This window comes from Humulus lupulus, chromosome 3, assembly GCF_963169125.1.
Source record: "Humulus lupulus chromosome 3, drHumLupu1.1, whole genome shotgun sequence".
Lineage (NCBI taxonomy): Eukaryota > Viridiplantae > Streptophyta > Magnoliopsida > Rosales > Cannabaceae > Humulus > Humulus lupulus.
In genome coordinates, this window is record NC_084795.1 from 19,912,373 (window position 1) to 19,929,431 (window position 17,059).

General features: G+C 32.0%; 3 protein-coding genes across 7 annotated transcripts; 2 read left to right on the forward strand and 1 right to left on the reverse strand.

Moving 5' to 3' along the window:
- Positions 1 to 2,315: 2,315 nt before the first annotated feature.
- LOC133820979 (uncharacterized) lies at positions 2,316 to 5,210 on the reverse strand. 5 transcript variants are annotated; one of them, XM_062253527.1, is made up of 5 exons: positions 5,042 to 5,210; positions 4,120 to 4,348; positions 3,499 to 3,557; positions 3,099 to 3,174; positions 2,316 to 2,452 (listed from the first exon to the last, which is right to left on the reverse strand). In XM_062253527.1, the coding sequence occupies exons 1-4, from the start codon at positions 5,168 to 5,170 to the stop codon at positions 3,139 to 3,141; spliced, it is 453 nt and encodes a 150-aa protein (XP_062109511.1). In that variant the 5' UTR covers positions 5,171 to 5,210; the 3' UTR covers positions 2,316 to 2,452; positions 3,099 to 3,138. The 5 variants fall into 5 exon arrangements, with proteins under 5 accessions (XP_062109511.1, XP_062109510.1, XP_062109509.1 ...); XM_062253526.1 differs by having other exon boundaries at positions 2,316 to 2,477; XM_062253525.1 differs by having other exon boundaries at positions 2,316 to 3,174.
- Positions 5,211 to 8,900: 3,690 nt separating this feature from the next.
- On the forward strand, positions 8,901 to 10,526 carry LOC133823740 (stemmadenine O-acetyltransferase-like). The gene is made up of 2 exons (XM_062256591.1): positions 8,901 to 8,916; positions 9,139 to 10,526. Exons 1-2 carry the CDS (start codon positions 8,901 to 8,903, stop codon positions 10,524 to 10,526), a joined length of 1,404 nt encoding a protein of 467 aa, XP_062112575.1.
- A 4,527-nt stretch (positions 10,527 to 15,053) lies between these two features.
- On the forward strand, positions 15,054 to 16,588 carry LOC133823741 (uncharacterized). The gene is made up of 3 exons (XM_062256592.1): positions 15,054 to 15,141; positions 15,232 to 15,360; positions 15,483 to 16,588. Exons 1-3 carry the CDS (start codon positions 15,054 to 15,056, stop codon positions 16,586 to 16,588), a joined length of 1,323 nt encoding a protein of 440 aa, XP_062112576.1.
- Positions 16,589 to 17,059: the final 471 nt, after the last annotated feature.

The following is a 17,059-nucleotide window of genomic DNA, read 5'->3' on the forward strand; positions in this document are numbered from 1 at the left end:
CACGACAGATCATCGTTGTGAGCCACCGCACGCTGCCATGAGTCTAGTCGTGGTCTCCCATGGATGTGAGAGAGGAAGATAGAGGAGACATGGAGCTTGAGAGGAGATGGTTTGAGAGAAATACAGTGAAAGATGAAGGGGGCGGCTGAGAGGAGAGAGGCACATATACGAAGAAAAAGAGATTTAGGGATTTTTTCCTTTATTAATATTTTTTAATATAAAAAGTTTTAAATAGATAAGAGAGAAACTGAGAGAGAAACGTGACATATTAATGTTGGCGCCCAAAATATTGAGTCACTCGCTCATGGTGGTTTTTTACCAAGCATAATACTTTTTTAATTCTGTTAGATTTTAGTGTTGCCTATGCCCTTTTCGGTGTAGTGATGGATGAAAACCTGTGTGTTGTTTCATTTGTTTGACATGTTGGTGTTGATTGTGACAGATGGCTAAGCTCGTAAATTAGGGGATATGTTGTATGCTTTTTTGTAGATTGTTTATACTTAGTTTTTGTTTTGTATGTTTATTTTATTTTCTTAATTTCAATTTTTTTTACTAAAACAAATAGGCGCAATATGGAAAAGTAATGGATGTCAGCTGATAGGTTGTCAGTAGATTATATAAAAGGGGTTTATGAGTTTCTTAAATTTAGTTTGGATCATGCCAAAGATCCAAAATACATTTGTTGTCCTTGTAGTAAGTGTGGAAATATGAAAAAGATGACCGCCACAATGATAAAAGAGCATTTATAATTCCACGGGATAGACAAAAGTTATAAAATATGGTATTGGCATGGTGAAGAGCTTCATGTTACTCCGGACCCTCCTAGGATGAATGAAGTTCAAAATTATAGACAATTTGATCATGAGGATAATTTAGATGAAATGATTGATGATGCGTATTATGAATCAAAAGTAGATCCTGTTAAGTTCGAAAATCTTCTTGATGACGATGAAAAGCTGATTTACCCTGGTTGCACTAAATTTACAAAGTTGACAGCCCTTCTTAGATTGTATAATATGAAAGCCAAAAATGGATGGAGTGATAAGAGTTTCACGGAATTGTTAGTTTTTTTTAAAGATTTATTGCCTAAAGAAAATGAGATGCCCGTGTCATTTTATGAGGCTAAGAAAACTATGTGCTCATTAGGCTTGCAATATGAAAAAAGACATGCGTGTCCTAATGATTGCGTATTATATAGGAATAGCCTTGTAGATGTGAATTTGTGTCCTACTTGTGGTCTGTCCAAATGGCAAAAGAAAAGGAATTCAGAGGAAGTTAAGGAAGGAGTAGTACTGGCAAAAGTTTTGTGTTATATTCCTCCAATTCTTCATTTGATTCGGTTTTATCGAAATGTTGATCATGCTAAGAATTTGACTTGGCATGCGAATGAGAGAATAAAGGACAGTAGACTTAGACATCCTACTGACTCACTAGCATGGAAGACAGTGCATTTTGAATGGCCTTCATTTTCCAGTGAATCTAGAAATATTTGTCTAGCTTTTTCTACGGACAGCATTAATCCACATACTTTTCTCAGTAGTAAGTATAGTTGTTGGCCTGTTATGCTAGTCATATATAATTTACTACCATGGCTTTATACGAATATTAAGATGAAGTTTACCTTATTGACCTTGCTAATATCAGGTCCTAAACAACCTGATAACGATATTGACGTCTACTTAGCTCCTCTAATTGATGACTTGACAAATTTATGGAATGTAGGGGTTAGGGCTCACTACAAGAAAAAGACGAAGTCGTCACCAAAACGACGTCACTATAGGTCCGTATGTGTAGTAACCTATAGCGACGACAAAACGCAGTCGTTGCAATAGTGTTTTACTACAGGAACGACATGTTGCACTACTACAAAAATGGGCTTTCCCGACAGTTTTTAACTATCGCTATTGAGCAATGATGACAGTGGACTAACTGTCGAATTTGCCTATGCCGGCGTAAGGGTATCTACGCCGATAGTTAATAAGTGTCGTCGTTGCTGGCTACGCCTGCAGTTAATAGGTGTCGTCGTTGCTAGCAACGCCGACAGTTGATACGTGTCGCCGTTGCTGGCAACGCCGACAGTTGATACGTGTCGCCGTTGCTAGCAACGCCGACAATTAATAGATGTTGCCGTAACATTAAATTTATATATATAAATAATAATTTTTTGATAGATATTTTTTAAAACTTTTAATTTTTTTTAACAATTGAAGTTTGATATAAATTTAAATAAAAAAATTGCTCACATAATTAATTATTATTAACATAACTTGTAAAAAAATATATATTTATCATAATAAAAATTCATATGCATACAATATTTATTCATACAACTAAAATGTAAATAATACATCAAATCCCCATAAAACTAAATAATTCTCAATAAAATTTAGCGCACAATGCCGAATTGGAAGTTGAAGATCGCCAACGGCCTTCTCAATCTCTTCAAGAAGTTCTACAGGAGATAACTTGTAGCATATCTATGAAATATTTATTAAATCGTATTTATACATAATATAAAATGATAGCAGCATAAAGAAACCAAGGGTTATAGAAAAAAGAATTTTAAGCTTTACAATTTGAATTTAGCTATCAAATGAAATGATACTGCCTTTAATCAAAAGTGTTTTTTTTTTTGTTAACAGAGAGAGAGAGACCGTCCAATTATAATCCTTTCCATCCACCATAGGAAGGACTTAGTTGCCCAATTTAGTATAGTAGGTCATTTCATATAAATTTTGTCCGTAAAAAATTAACCCGCTCAGAAAAATTAAACTAACTCACTTGGGTTGGCTTCATTCCTTATTCGGGAAAAAAAAAAAAACCTCACAAAAGGTAGTCCTACAGACAGATTCATGTAGACTAATATAAACTTATGTATATGGGACAATTTTAATTAACAAACATTTTTTACACTGTTATATCCGGTTCATCTAATAGCTCAAATAAAAACACATGTTAAAAATAAATAAAAAGTTGTTCCTTATATGATTTTTAACATATGTTTTAATTTCAGATTTCACAGTGAAAAAAATATGTGTTATTGAACTTATCACTTGTACTAATTCATATTTTAATCACTGAGTGATAAAGAAACTTACCTGTGAGTCAAATTGCTGACTTGGATGTTGAACCTTTTAGTTATTTCAGCAATATCCTTCTTAGGCACCACTTTTCCTAAAAAAAAACAGATGAGAAAATTCAATGCAAGTGCTCCTCGCTGTCCACAATAGTGATAGCTGAATTTTGCTTGTCCACAAACCAGAAAGAAGATATATTTCACAAAACGTGGCATATAATTTATATATTACTATGAACCAAAAAGTGAGCCTAATCTAACAGGAAGAGAAAGATCTCATATGATAGTATAACATAAAAAAATCATTATTTTGCATTAGATCTTACATATATCCAGTATTTTTCCAAAAGAAATTTTGCATTAGATCTTAGATCTTACATAATCAAAAGAAAATGCTATCTGAAATTTATTTTCTCAAGCACCTTTGTCTTTTTAGCCGCTCTCTGGCTCTCTTTGCAAGAGGAATATAAAATTTCAGGATCTAAGAGAACAACAACAGAAGATCGAGATGCATGTGAAAACATATCTAAAATCTAAAGGCATATTGAAATAAATAAATACAAATAATATTAAACCACATGAAGACATGGGCTTGAAAATTATCCAGAATTATACTCTCTGTTTTACTATTCATAACCAGACTAATTTATATTATGGTACAACTCACAAAAATAATATCTTAACACAACACATTCTACAGAAATAAAAAGCAGAGCAAAAGATCAGGACTCGTACAAAAAGAAAATGTTCTAGGCTAGAAGTTGGCAAATAAAACTAGCAAGTAGCTAAGCACCAATTGACAATACATTAGGCGAGTTTTTAAAACAGACTCAAATGTTCATAAGAAAGACCATCAACAATATTTAATGTTAGGAAAGATTTAGACAAGCTAAGCTGATAAAACCTTCAAAATAAATTCAAAAGCCTTAGTAATATTTCGAATTGAGTAAGCTCATCGAATAAAAAACAATCACATTTCCAACCATAAAGAGGAAAGCCGTCAATTATATTTCTATATGCAATGAATTGATTCTACCGCATACCTTTGCAATGGAATAGTTTTCCTGAAGGAAGAGAATCAAATTTCACACCAAGGGGAGGGCCATCCTTCCGAAAGATCCTATTGAGAATGTAGTCTGGGGTAAACAAATCCTGGGATATTATGTTCTTAGCAACATATGCATTTTGGTGTTTGGAAGATGAAGAACGTGATCTAGCAGCATGTTTCTCCATTGAAGCCGAATCCGAAGATACCACTGCAGCTTCCGGTATCTGAACCCCGAATGAAAAAAAAAATTAAAAATAAAAAAACTTCATTTCCTCATATCATTGCACTAAAACTTCAGTATCCAAAAGTGTGGAAAAAGAAAGCTAAAATGGTTTTTTTTTTCCTTTCTTTTCCATTCATTTGAAAACAAAGAGTATAATAAACAAATGAATTATCACCACCTACAGATGATGAAATTTCAATCAAGTGCAAATAATTCAATTTATATTCCGAATTAAGCCCCAACCCACTTAGAGCAACGAATACAAAGAAAGCCACAAAAACTTTGCAGAGAACAGAAGAAGAGCGAAAGAAATGAAAAAGAGAAATAGAAAAAACATCAAGAACAAAAAGAATAAAAACGGAGAGCTTAAAATTGTTAAGACCGTAAATTATAAATGACAAGAGCAAAAAGAAAAAAAAAAGGATTTTTTTGGTTGATCTGCAGCCAAAAAAAGGAGCACGAATTGATCGTGAACGCATACGGGGCAGGGCGTATACATAATCACGAAGGCTGGCACTTGTCCTTAGCAGTCAAAGCTGCTACTCTATACCATGATGCTGCAGCCACAGATGGTCGAACCAAATGACCCAGCTTCCCAAGAATAAAAACGCATAGCTAAGGAAGAAGAAGAAGAAGAAGAAGTAAACAGTGCAAAAAATAAAATAAAGACAAGACCTGAAAGAGGGAAATATACCTTATATGTTAGCTGAGAGAGGTTTCCGATTTGGTTTCTGAGTTTGGGGTTTCCGATTCGGTATCGTTGTATGCGGTTTGGGGTTTCGATCTTCGCATTTGGGGTTTGGGGTTTGAGTCTGAAATGCATTTGGGGTTTGAGGTTTGGGAATGAAATTTGTTTGTATGGAGGGAAATGAAAATTTTGGAAGGATATTTTATTGGTTTCGCGCGAAATAAATTATTTGAATAATCTTTTATATTTTTTTATAATATATTATTAAATTGGTGGATCACAATTTAATAATCCACTATTAGATAAAAAATAATTTTAATTACTTTTACAAGAAAAAAATTATACTAGATTTTTATTTAAAAAAATAATACACCATAATAAGTATTATTAATAAAATTTTATTTAAAAAAACTTCTTTTATTAAATATATAATAACTAATTGAATTAATATTAAAAAAAATAGACAATTAATGAAAAGTTATTTTTTAACTAATAACTACTCTATGTTGCAAATTAATAATTAATAATTTTTTATGAATATATTTGTATAATATAAAATTTTTAAATTATTTTCAATATTTAACTAATAAATAGAACAACTCATTTTCAATATTACACTAATTTTATAAATATGATAAAGAATAATGTAGTTACATTAAATTTAAGTATATTATTATTTATATCATAACTAATTTAAATTTTAATATAAAAATTATTAATTATAAATATAGAAATTAATAATATGAAAAATTTAGAAACAAAAAAAATCTAGTTTTAAAAGTTTTTAATAAATACATAATTTTTATAAATATATATTTACATAATTTAGTTTTTAAAAAAAATTAAATTATTCATTTAACAAAAGTAAAACTTTTTAAATTCAATCTACTCTCCATTTCTAAATTTTAATGTCACTTATTAATCATTCCAATAAATAATACATAATTTGAGACATAAATCCATCTATTATCTCATTATATAATTAAATTTAAATTTTAATATAAAAATTATTATAAATACAAAAGTTAATAATATGAAAAATTTAGAAAAAAAAAATAGTTTTAAAAGTTTTTAATAAATATATATAATTTTCATAAATATATATTTAAAAAATTTTAGTTTATTTTCAAAATTAAATTATTTATTAATTATATTTTTTTATTTTTTTATTTGAATTTCGACGATATTTTATATCTGTCAGTATTGGCTTTTATTAACTGTCCGCGTTGAGATCAATAATGACAATTTTTAACTGTCGGCATTGGTCTTGAATTAATTGTTGGTGTTGGGGTCAATAGCGACACATTTTAACTGTCGGCATTGGTCTCGAATTAACTGTTGGCGTTGGGGTCAATAACGACACATTTTAACTGTCGGCATTGGTCTTGAAGTAACTGTCGGCGTTAGGATCAATAGCGACAGTCAAAAGCAACGGTGACAGTTATTAGCTGTCGGCGTTGGTCTCTATGCCTACAGTTTTTAACTGTCGGCGTAGAGTCCCACTAAGCAATTACGACAGTCAACAGAGTTGACTGTCGTGGTTGGGTATCGGGAAAGCCCAGTTTTGTAGTAGTGTTGGTTGTAGTAGGGAATCCTTTTTTCGGTTGGACTGGGATATTGCAACGACATGTCGTCGCTATTGGTGGTTGAAAATTTTAAATTTTGAATTTCAAAAACTCCTATAGTGACCAACATGTCGTCACTGTAGGTCCGTTGACCGCCTCATCTACAGCGACGACATATCATCACTGAAGAGTGTATGGGTTTATATGAATACAGCAACGATGTCACGAAAACTCTGATTTTCATGTTCAGCGAGCACCCTACGGCAACGACATGTCATCGCAGTAGGTATAAATTTTTTTAAAAAATTAATTAATTATATTGATTAAAATTTATTTAATAAAATATAAAATATTAATTAAATAAATAAAACCAATTTATTTAATTAAATAATAAAACTAATTTATTAATTAAATAATAAAACCAATTTAACAATATTCATAGTCTCCAAAATGTAAGATAACAAAACATAAGTAGTATTGTCTCCAAAATAAAAAAAAAACAACACAAAATATAAATAAGTTCAAATTAATAATATAATAAAACTAAATGTCATCAAAATCAATTCCAAAGTCATTATCGTCGGGCTATTGTGATGGTTGTGGCTGCTCTAGTTGTTGTGGTTGAAAGCTTTCCATCATGGATTGTATCATATTCATGTCCAAGTTGACAGGCTGAAATTGTGGAGCTTTGATGTTCAGATTTGTTGCTTGCAAAAATTGTTGCATTTTTTGGAAGTTGTTGTTTCGGGTCATAAAGGCTTGACTGAAGTGTTGAATCATGGACTAGAAAGTCTCAGGTGGTACTGTTGGAGGGCCAACTATGATGGACGGAAACAGTGATGCCTCTAATTGTGAAAAGGATCAGGTGGTGCTTCAGGCAAAGGTACTAGTGCCCTTCAACTTGCGTCCAATACCTCAGTTGTGGCCACGACGTTGACCAAGTATCTTTGAGATGACTTGTGTCTCATTGACAGCAGCACTTCCTAGGAAAGATTCAGATTGAGATTGAGATTGGGATTGGGATTGGGATTGTGTCAGGACTTCTTGCTGCAAAACATCCTGTAGTTTAGAAACAAGGCAATTAATAATATACATATATACAAAACTTAGAAAGTTACTTACATATGCATCCTTAACATTCGTGTTCACCCATCCACGTGTCAAATGATTGTGCATGTCATGAAATGTATCGATAATACTGGGCAGTTCCTTAATCTGAAGATTCATCTTTTATTAACAAAATTAAACAAAATCACAGTTAAATGTTGAAATTATTATTAAGATAACTTAAAATATTTCAAATTATCTATATATTTTTATTTACCATCTTAAATCGAGCAGAACCATAAGAAGTCGATCCATGGAGACTTGGATACTTCTGTTTTGCTCTGTTGGCAGCATTTGGCTTTGAGCATGCCATGAAATGTGGAGTGGTGAAAATGTCAACCAACTTCTGCCAACTCTCATTGTCCATGTCCTCCGGTGGATTCTTTCTGGTTGTCTCGATATCATCATATTCTCTATGTTCATCGAAGTGTCTTTTCTTGCAACCTTTTCTATCCTTGTAGCAATCCTGAAACTCTCGCTCAATCCCAGTCTCTATCAGTCGCCACTTAAGGAGAGCTCGGGAAAGAATGAAAAATTCCTTAAAAAAATGGTGAGATTTTTTTAATTATATAAAAAAAACATTACATGTGAATAAGTTGATAAATTTACCTCAAGCTTTTACATCAATCCTATCTTGTGCTCATCTGGAACACTCTGCCATGAGTCATAATATAACGGGACATAGTGACCAATAAGGTTACCAATAAGTCTCGTGAACAATGTCCCAAAATTACCAACTGCTTTGTAGGTTCCCTCCTTTAGATCAAATTATAGAGCCAACGAACCTTTATTGTCATTGACGTGCGAACCCAATTTTTTTGTATGATGGCGTACATTATAGTTATAACCGGCATCCCGCCAATTTTTGAGAAATTCATAATAATTCAAAATGTTGAAATGAGAGTTCAAACAACCAGTTACACTCATGTTTGATTTTTTTATTAGTATGAAAAACAGACTATTTGAACTCTCATTTCGGCATCATAAATTATTCGTAATTTTGTGAAAATTGACAAAAAGTTAGTTATAACTATAATGTACACCATCATACACAAAAAATTATGTTATAATTTCCTTAGGTATGCTCCCATAAAAAATCTCTAATATACGTCATCCCAAATTTTAGTATGCTTCTTTTTTTTTTTAATTACTTTCGTTACTACGTGTATATAGGACATATCTAACAAACAAATATGAGTAGTCTTGTATGTATTTCTTACCTAATCATCCAAAAAATATACTTAAGAAATAGGCAGTAGTAATCACAACATATCATTGATAGATAATACAAGGTTTAAAATTATAAATGATGTTATAACGTTCAGCAAAAGACAAGAAATTTGTTTTCTTCTTATGCAAACCTTTTCCCCGGCCTGTTTATTCCTTTACTGTAGATCTGTTTGTATAACCCATAAATTGTGTACAAATCAGCTAAAGCAAATTATCTGAGAATAACAATGAAGGTTGAAGTTGAAGTAATCTCTAAAGAGATTATCAAACCTTCAAATCCAACACCACACCATCGTCGCCATTACGAGCTATCCCTCCTCGATCAACAATCTCCCAAAACCTACAACCCTTTAGTCTTCTTCTACGAACTAGATGTTGATTATCATCAACACCAATCCAACCTCGATGAAATATCAAACAAGATTAAGAGCTCTTTATCAGAGGCCTTGACCCTTTTCTACCCTCTAGCTGGGAGAGTCAAGAACGACCGATTCGTCGACTGTAACGACGAGGGAGTTCACTACTCCGTCGCCCGAGTCAACTCGCCGTTTCATATTTCTGACGCCATCGAAAAAGCTCCCCCTGGTGAACTCTGCAAATTCCTTCCCTTTGGACTCCACCCTGTTAGTGACTTTTCACTAGGCGTCCAACTCAACATCTTCGAACGCGGTGGAATCGCCGTCGGTCTATGCATTTCGCATCAGCTCACCGATGCACTATCTTGCATCGTGTTCGTCAAAACTTGGGTCGCCATTTCTCGCCGCGGTAAAGCTGATGATAGTGATCATCAAGTAATAGTGAACCCTGAATTTAATTCGGCCTCGCTCTTTCGGCCTAAAGATGATCCTGAGTACGATGGAGACGCCAACATTTCAAAGATGGTCGTGTCAAAAAGGTTTGTGTTTGATGCCTCTGCTATTGAAGCTATTAGATCCAAATACGATGAAGGAAGAACAACAAGCATAGTTGATGATGATGATGCCATTGATCACCGTAAACGACCCACAAGAGTAGAGGCTTTATCTGCTTTCATATTGAGTCGTTTAGTGGCCGTAACAAGTGATGAACATGCCCCAAAATCCAAGAAATCATATATGGTAGTTCACGCCGTGAATGCTCGTCCTAGATTTGAACCACCACTTCCGGACCATAGTTTTGGAAATCTTAGTCGGTGTGGCTTCGGAGTTTTTTCCGGAGAAGAGAAAGGGTTTGAGGTGGTGAGGAAAATAAGAAGGGGAATAAGACAAGTGAATATGGAGTATTTGAAAAAAGTACAACAAGGTTCAGATTCACACTTTGATGCCGTCGTAGGATTTATGAGAACTGCCATTATGGAAGGAGGACAGCCAACTTCGTTCATCTTCACTAGCTTGTGTAGGTTTCCTCTTTATGATGCTGACTTTGGTTGGGGAAAGCCTGCGTGGGTCAGCTCAGCAACTTTGACGTATAATAATCTTGTTGTGTTCATGGATACCAAATCGGGTGATGGAATTGAAACATATATTGGATTGAAGGAGGAACACATGGCTAAGCTTGAAGCCGACCACGACTTTCTTGAAGCCATTTCATCAGTTAGGGTTGCTAATTAGACAAAAGACAGTGAATATACATATATATATATATATATATATATATATATACTGGTTTGGTTGATATTATGTAGAAAATTTAGTTTTTATAATTGTTTTATAAATTTTTAATAAATAAATACTATTTTTGTGTTTGGTAAAATTTTTGTTTATTATTTTTTTAAACACAAAAATGAAAATATTATTTTTATTTTTGTTTCTTTATTTTTAAAAAATAAAAATATGTTTGGTAACTATTTTTTTTTTGTTTTTAAAAACAAAAATAATAAATGCTTTTGATAATTTTTCTTTTTATTTTTTTGTTTAATAATATTAAATGATGTGTGATTTGAGGAAGAGAAGAAAAAAAACGAAAAGTAAAAATTGGTTTAAATTTTTTTGAAGGTGAAAAAATTCAATTTTTAAAATTTAATAAATAGTAAATAAAAATAAAGTTATCAAACACTGTTTTATGTTTTATTGTCAAATTTTTAATTAATTAAATAAAAAATTATTTTTTTAAATGTTATCAAACAACACCATTATATATAAAAAAGAAAAATTAAGCCTATATGTTAATATAATTAATAAATATTTAGTTATGATAATGATATTTTATAATATTTGAATTTATATTAATATAATTAATAAATATATAATTTAAATTTATTTTAAAAATATATTATTTTCAGTATTTAAAATATTCGGTTAAAGTTAACTAAATATTTAGTCAAAATTAAGAATTTATGTTATTTATACATTTTTTATATATAGAATTTATAATAATGATATTTTATAATATTTAAATTTATATTATTATAATTAATAAATATAGGGAGTTATACAACGCAACCATTTTAAATAACACTGGTGCAACCAGTTTGTGATTTCTACACCTTGATAATTTTCTTTCCAATTTTTTTATATGATATTGTACATTGTAATCATTTCAGATACCCTGAAAATTTTCAAGAAATTCTGAATAATTTACAGTGCCGAAAATAAGGTTCAAACAGTTGAATTTTATATGCGTAAACAAAAAAAAATAAGCACGAGTGTAACTAGCTCTTTGAACCCTGTTTTCAGTACCATAATTTATTCAAAATTTCTTGAAAATTTGTAGGATGTTCTAGATAGCTACAATGTACACTGTCATATAAAAAAAATTCAAGATTACATCTATCCAAGTGTCAAAAATAGAAAAAAAAAATGCACCGATGTTATCAAAAAAGTTGATACATTATAGTTGCTCTTTATATATTCGGGTTATCTAGACACTTTTTATATAGAGATATGCATATTACATAATATTTAACGATCATCGTTATATGAAAAACTATAATTAATTATTTGTTAGTTTGTTTTTCTTATTTACGTTTAATTATTAATTTTATAAAAATATATGTACGTGACAGCGCAATTTAGAGACTGGGCAACTTGAGCCCATCTCGGATAGTTGGATGGATACTCACCATAAATCAGGCACAGGGTGGGTGACAGAGACAGCCAAAAATACTTGGGTACGTTAAGTTTTTTTAAACATTTTTCAAAATTTTAATTGTTTGTTTACAAAACATAATTACATTATACATTGTATCATAGGAGGAATTGCGTGCATATCGCGACACACAGCAGACACAGACAACTGATACTGAGAGTTCCACACCAGTTTCGAGTGCGCCTGAAGATGAAGACATATCTTTGGTACAAACTATCTTCGGAAAACGACGGGGCCACCAGAAAGGATATGAACGTATCCTTAACATAAGGGACCGAACTCCATTTGATTTTCGTCCTTCACAAACTAGAGATGAAGAGATGTCTGAGATGAGAGAGCGTCTTCGACAGTTAGAGGAGCATGTCCGGACTCATTGAATCACCCCAGGATCTCAATGTGCCCCACCACCACTCGATGATCCCGATGTTGGAGCACCGACTCAGTAGGACTTATGTATGAATTTTATTACAATGGACTATTACATTATCATGTTTAAGACAACTCTTTATTTTGATTCAACAAACATACTCTTATGCTTTTATTTATATGTTTAATATAAGTGTTTTAATTTTATTCTATTGTTTTATATTTAATTCAAATTAAATAAATAAATAAGGGAATAAATATTACAAATATAAAAAAAATTATGGTTTAGTCTATACCGAGGACATTATCCTCGGTATATACAATTAAGATGACAAATTTGGGTTGGTTGTCCCGAGGATATTTTTCACTCTATACCGATGACATTGTCCTCGGTACAACCTATACCGAGAACATGTTGATTGTCGTCGGTATAAGTTTACTTCTACCGACGCGGCTGTATCGAGGACTTACTGCCGACGACATGTTCTCGATATAAGGTCTACCGAGAACATTTAGGCTTATACCGATGACATTTGCTCTCGGTACAGACCTTGTTTTTTGCAGTGTAAACGCTACCTATATAGGCTAGAATGACATATATTTGTATCTTTATATGTTTTGTTTGAAGATAATACTGTTTGAAAATATTAAAATTATTTCTCTTGTATAATTACTTTTTTTTGTTACGGTAATATGGAAATAAAAAGGAAATGGTTCATATTTAATACCAACCATAGTTTTTTGAAATTATTACATATTTGCAATCTACCTTTAGAGAGACTATTTAGTCTCTGATCGATTAGAAAAGTTCTTATTGTCAACCTTGTTCGAAAGATTATCCGTTGACCGTGCTTCTCAATGCTAATTTTACATAGGAGCCAAAGCCAAGGAATCTAGCTAGAGGTGGCCTAATAATCTTAAAAGCTCAAATTTCATTAGTTTCATTGCTCTCCTATAAAATAATAACAATATTATTTTTTATGAAAATATATATGTTTTCAAATCATGATTTTTACTGTTACAATAAACATATATTAAGAACATAGGTGTGTCGCAATTGATGAAACTATATAGACTTGTGCTGCAATTATTATTATTAATTTAAAAAAAAAAATTCAAACACTAATAACTATATTAAAACTTGAAGCTTTTATTCCTTGATCAAGGGTCCTTGAGCAGGGCGTACAGGACATTTTGGCTGACCGTTTCTTGGTTTTGGTTGTTCGCAAAGTGAATCCCCCTTCTCTATATTGTTCGAGGGACTCTTATCCACACTCGGAGTTGTTTTTAGTAAACTTTTTACAATTATTTTAGTTTGAGTGTTACTATTTGACACATTAAGGTGCCTAACACCACATGCAGGAACGGAGGCAGTCAAGCCTTTGGATAGACTTAAATCCTCACTGAAAATATTAGAAAAAACAACATATACATATTGATATTTATTAATTCTTGTATTTTTTTTGGTACTATATGTATATATTTATTTAAAGAAAACAAATGTATATAACTCTTATAAAACATAAGACATTACTTAAATTTGTTAAGCTCATTTATTTCAAACTAAACCCAGCCTAATAAATTAATAGAGGATAATTATATATTTAATACACAAGCAATTGTATGGTTCTATTTGTTTCCTATTACGCTACTAGATTTTTTTTTTTCTTTTATAGGAAGTCTCTTCAAATCCTCTAGAAACTTCCTTCTCAGACCAAAATTTTTACAGTCAAAGAAAATAAACTTTGAGAGCAAGCTATCATCTCAAAAAAAAAAAAAAAACTTTTCAACGGGAGAGCAAGCCATATGTCCTTGGTTGGTGAGGCAAGTGTGAGCCAAATTCAAAAGAGTCTTAGAAAATAGCACAACCAATTGCAAAAGTGAGTAACTTCTTCTTTCTTTCCTTTACTTTTTTTTTAATATAATAAATGGTTTAAATAGCACAACAAAGTAGTTAATTTTGTTTTTCTTTCTTTTGCTTTTCAATTTTTGTTAGTGATTGATTTTTTTTCTATTTGCAATTGTTTAGAAATTAGATGTCGTATAAAGATATATATATATATATATCTTTTTCTTTTCTTGAGTGAACCCATAGAAATAGAACAAGGGGCCACAAACCATTAAACTAGATAAAAGAAAATTCTTACAACAATACTACAATAAAAAATTGAAAAATAGGCATGAAAACAACCATGAGCAACACTAAATGTAATTAATAAACTTCAAGGAGAAAAAGTAGCCTTATAGTCATTGTGGATAAATATATATATATATATATTATATATCCTTGAATGAATTGATGATATAATTTTTGAACTTATAAAAGAACAGAAAATTTACAATTACTTTATATCGAATCTTTATTGAGCTATGTTGTGTGTTTTATAGTTGTTTGTTTGCTTCCTTGTTTAGATTCTAATTATGTAATATTCTTATATTTCATAATTATAATCATATTCACGAGTCTTATTATTAATCTTTCATATATTTAACTACAATAGGTATGAAGAGGAATTTTAAAAGTATACAAAATTCCTCAACTTCTATAGGAAAGAATGATAAAATTACAAAATCAAGTTATGCGGACGTCAACATAAATCTTGGAGATCTTGAAAGTGACCCGAGATTGAGAACACCAATTATGGACCATCCATTAAAAATTCGTGATCAAGTTTGGCAGGCATATGTGCAAAAAGATCATTATCAACCTCACCTCAAGCCAGTTCCATAGACAAAAGCTGGACCTCAATCAAAAGCATTCAACGGTGCTTGGTATGAGGAATTTCAAAATTGGCTTGAATATAGTGTTTCAAAAGATGGTGCATTTTGTCTGTATTGTTATTTGTTTAAATCAAATTGCAGAGGACAATGAGGTGGTGATTCATTTGTTGGTCAAGGATTCAAAAATTTCAAAAATGGAAAAGCAAGACATTATACTCATGTTGGAGGTCCATCTAGTTTTCACAATCAAGCCAGGAAAATGTGGGAAGTGTTAATGAATGACAAACAACATATTCAAACATTTTTTGAAAAATAATCGAAGCAAGCTCGTAGTGAGTATCAAAGTCGTTTGGAAGCAGTAGTTGATTGTATTCGTTTGTTATTGCAATAAGGGCTTGCTTTTCGTGGTGGTGATGAATTTGAAGACTTGAGTAATCAAGGTAACTTTCTTGAGATTTTAAAATTTCTTGCTGATCATAATGAAGACATCAAAGCAGTTACATTGACAAATGCTCTTGATAATTTAAAATTAACATCACCTGATATTCATAAAGATATTGTGAGGGTTGCAGCTTTTGAAACACTTGATATGATTATTAAAGAAATTGGAGATGCGTTGTTTTTTATTTTAGTTGATGAATCTCATGATATTTCAACTAAGGAGCAAATGACTATTGTGTTGCGATATGTAGATAAAGATGGGTGTGTGATTAAACGATTTGTGGGAATTGAACATGCAGCCAATACCACAGTTGTGTCACTTAAAGGTGCTATTGATAAATTATTTTCTAGATATGGATTAAGCATATCTAAATTGCAGGGACAAGGTTATGATGGGGCAAACAATATGCAAGGGGAGTTAAGTGGTCTTAAAACTCTTATTTTGAATGAGAATCCATTATCTTTTTATGTTCATTGTTTTGCTCACCAACTTCAACTTGCTCTTGTAGCTGTCCCAAAGAAACATATGCTAGTTGCTTATCTTTTTAGTGTGGTAACTATGGTGATAAATGTCATTGGATGTTCTTCTGAGCATTGTGATATTCTTAGAGAAAAGCATGATGTTATTATTTCTGAAGCTTTCAAGTGTGGTGAAATTTCAAATGGAAGAGGGCTAAATCAAGAAACCAATCTTAAATGTCCCGGTGATACTCGTTGGGGTTCACATTATGCTACATTTGATTTTATATTCAGTCTTCATTTAATGAAAGCATTGTTGGGAATAACAAATGAATTGTCAAAAGCACTACAGAGAAAAGATCAAGATATTGTAAATGCCATGAAATTAGTGGAAATTTGCAAGAAAAGATTACAAGCAATGAGAAACCATGAATGGGATTCCTTTCTTAATCAAGTCTCAACCTTTTGTGCTAAATATAATGTGGATGTTCCTGAAATGGATGATATATTTGTTGCCCAAGGTCGATCACGATGCAAAACTCAAGAAATGACAAATTTACATCACTATCGTGTGAAACCTAAGACTTTTTCAGGTTGAAAAAATCAAATATGGGAGGAAAAAAAAATTAATTAATTTAAATTATATATTTGATTTTTTTTTCTTTCCTTTTCTTCTCCCTCCCTCCCGAACCTTTCTCCTTCTTCTTCTTCTCCCTTTTTCTTTTCTTTTCTTTCCTTTGTTTTCTCTCCAAACCAGTCACGGCCACAACCAGTTGGACCACCGTTGGAGCGCCATTTCCGACACACGCCGGAGCTGCAGCTTCCCTGACTGGCGATGACGGAAACCCCAAAGTTTGGTGGCCATCGGAGCAAGGACGCGCCTATACAGCCACTTCGAAGTTTCGCTGTCGAAACTTTGAGGTGACTTTTCGGCGAACTCCGACCACCGTTCGGCGAGTGGGTGGTACCGTTGGAATCAGCGTCGTGAGAGGATCGTCGCCCACTAAGTCATTCCGGTCAACTCACCATTTTTCTCCGGCGAGATTTTGGGTATCTTCGCCCCTTTGGA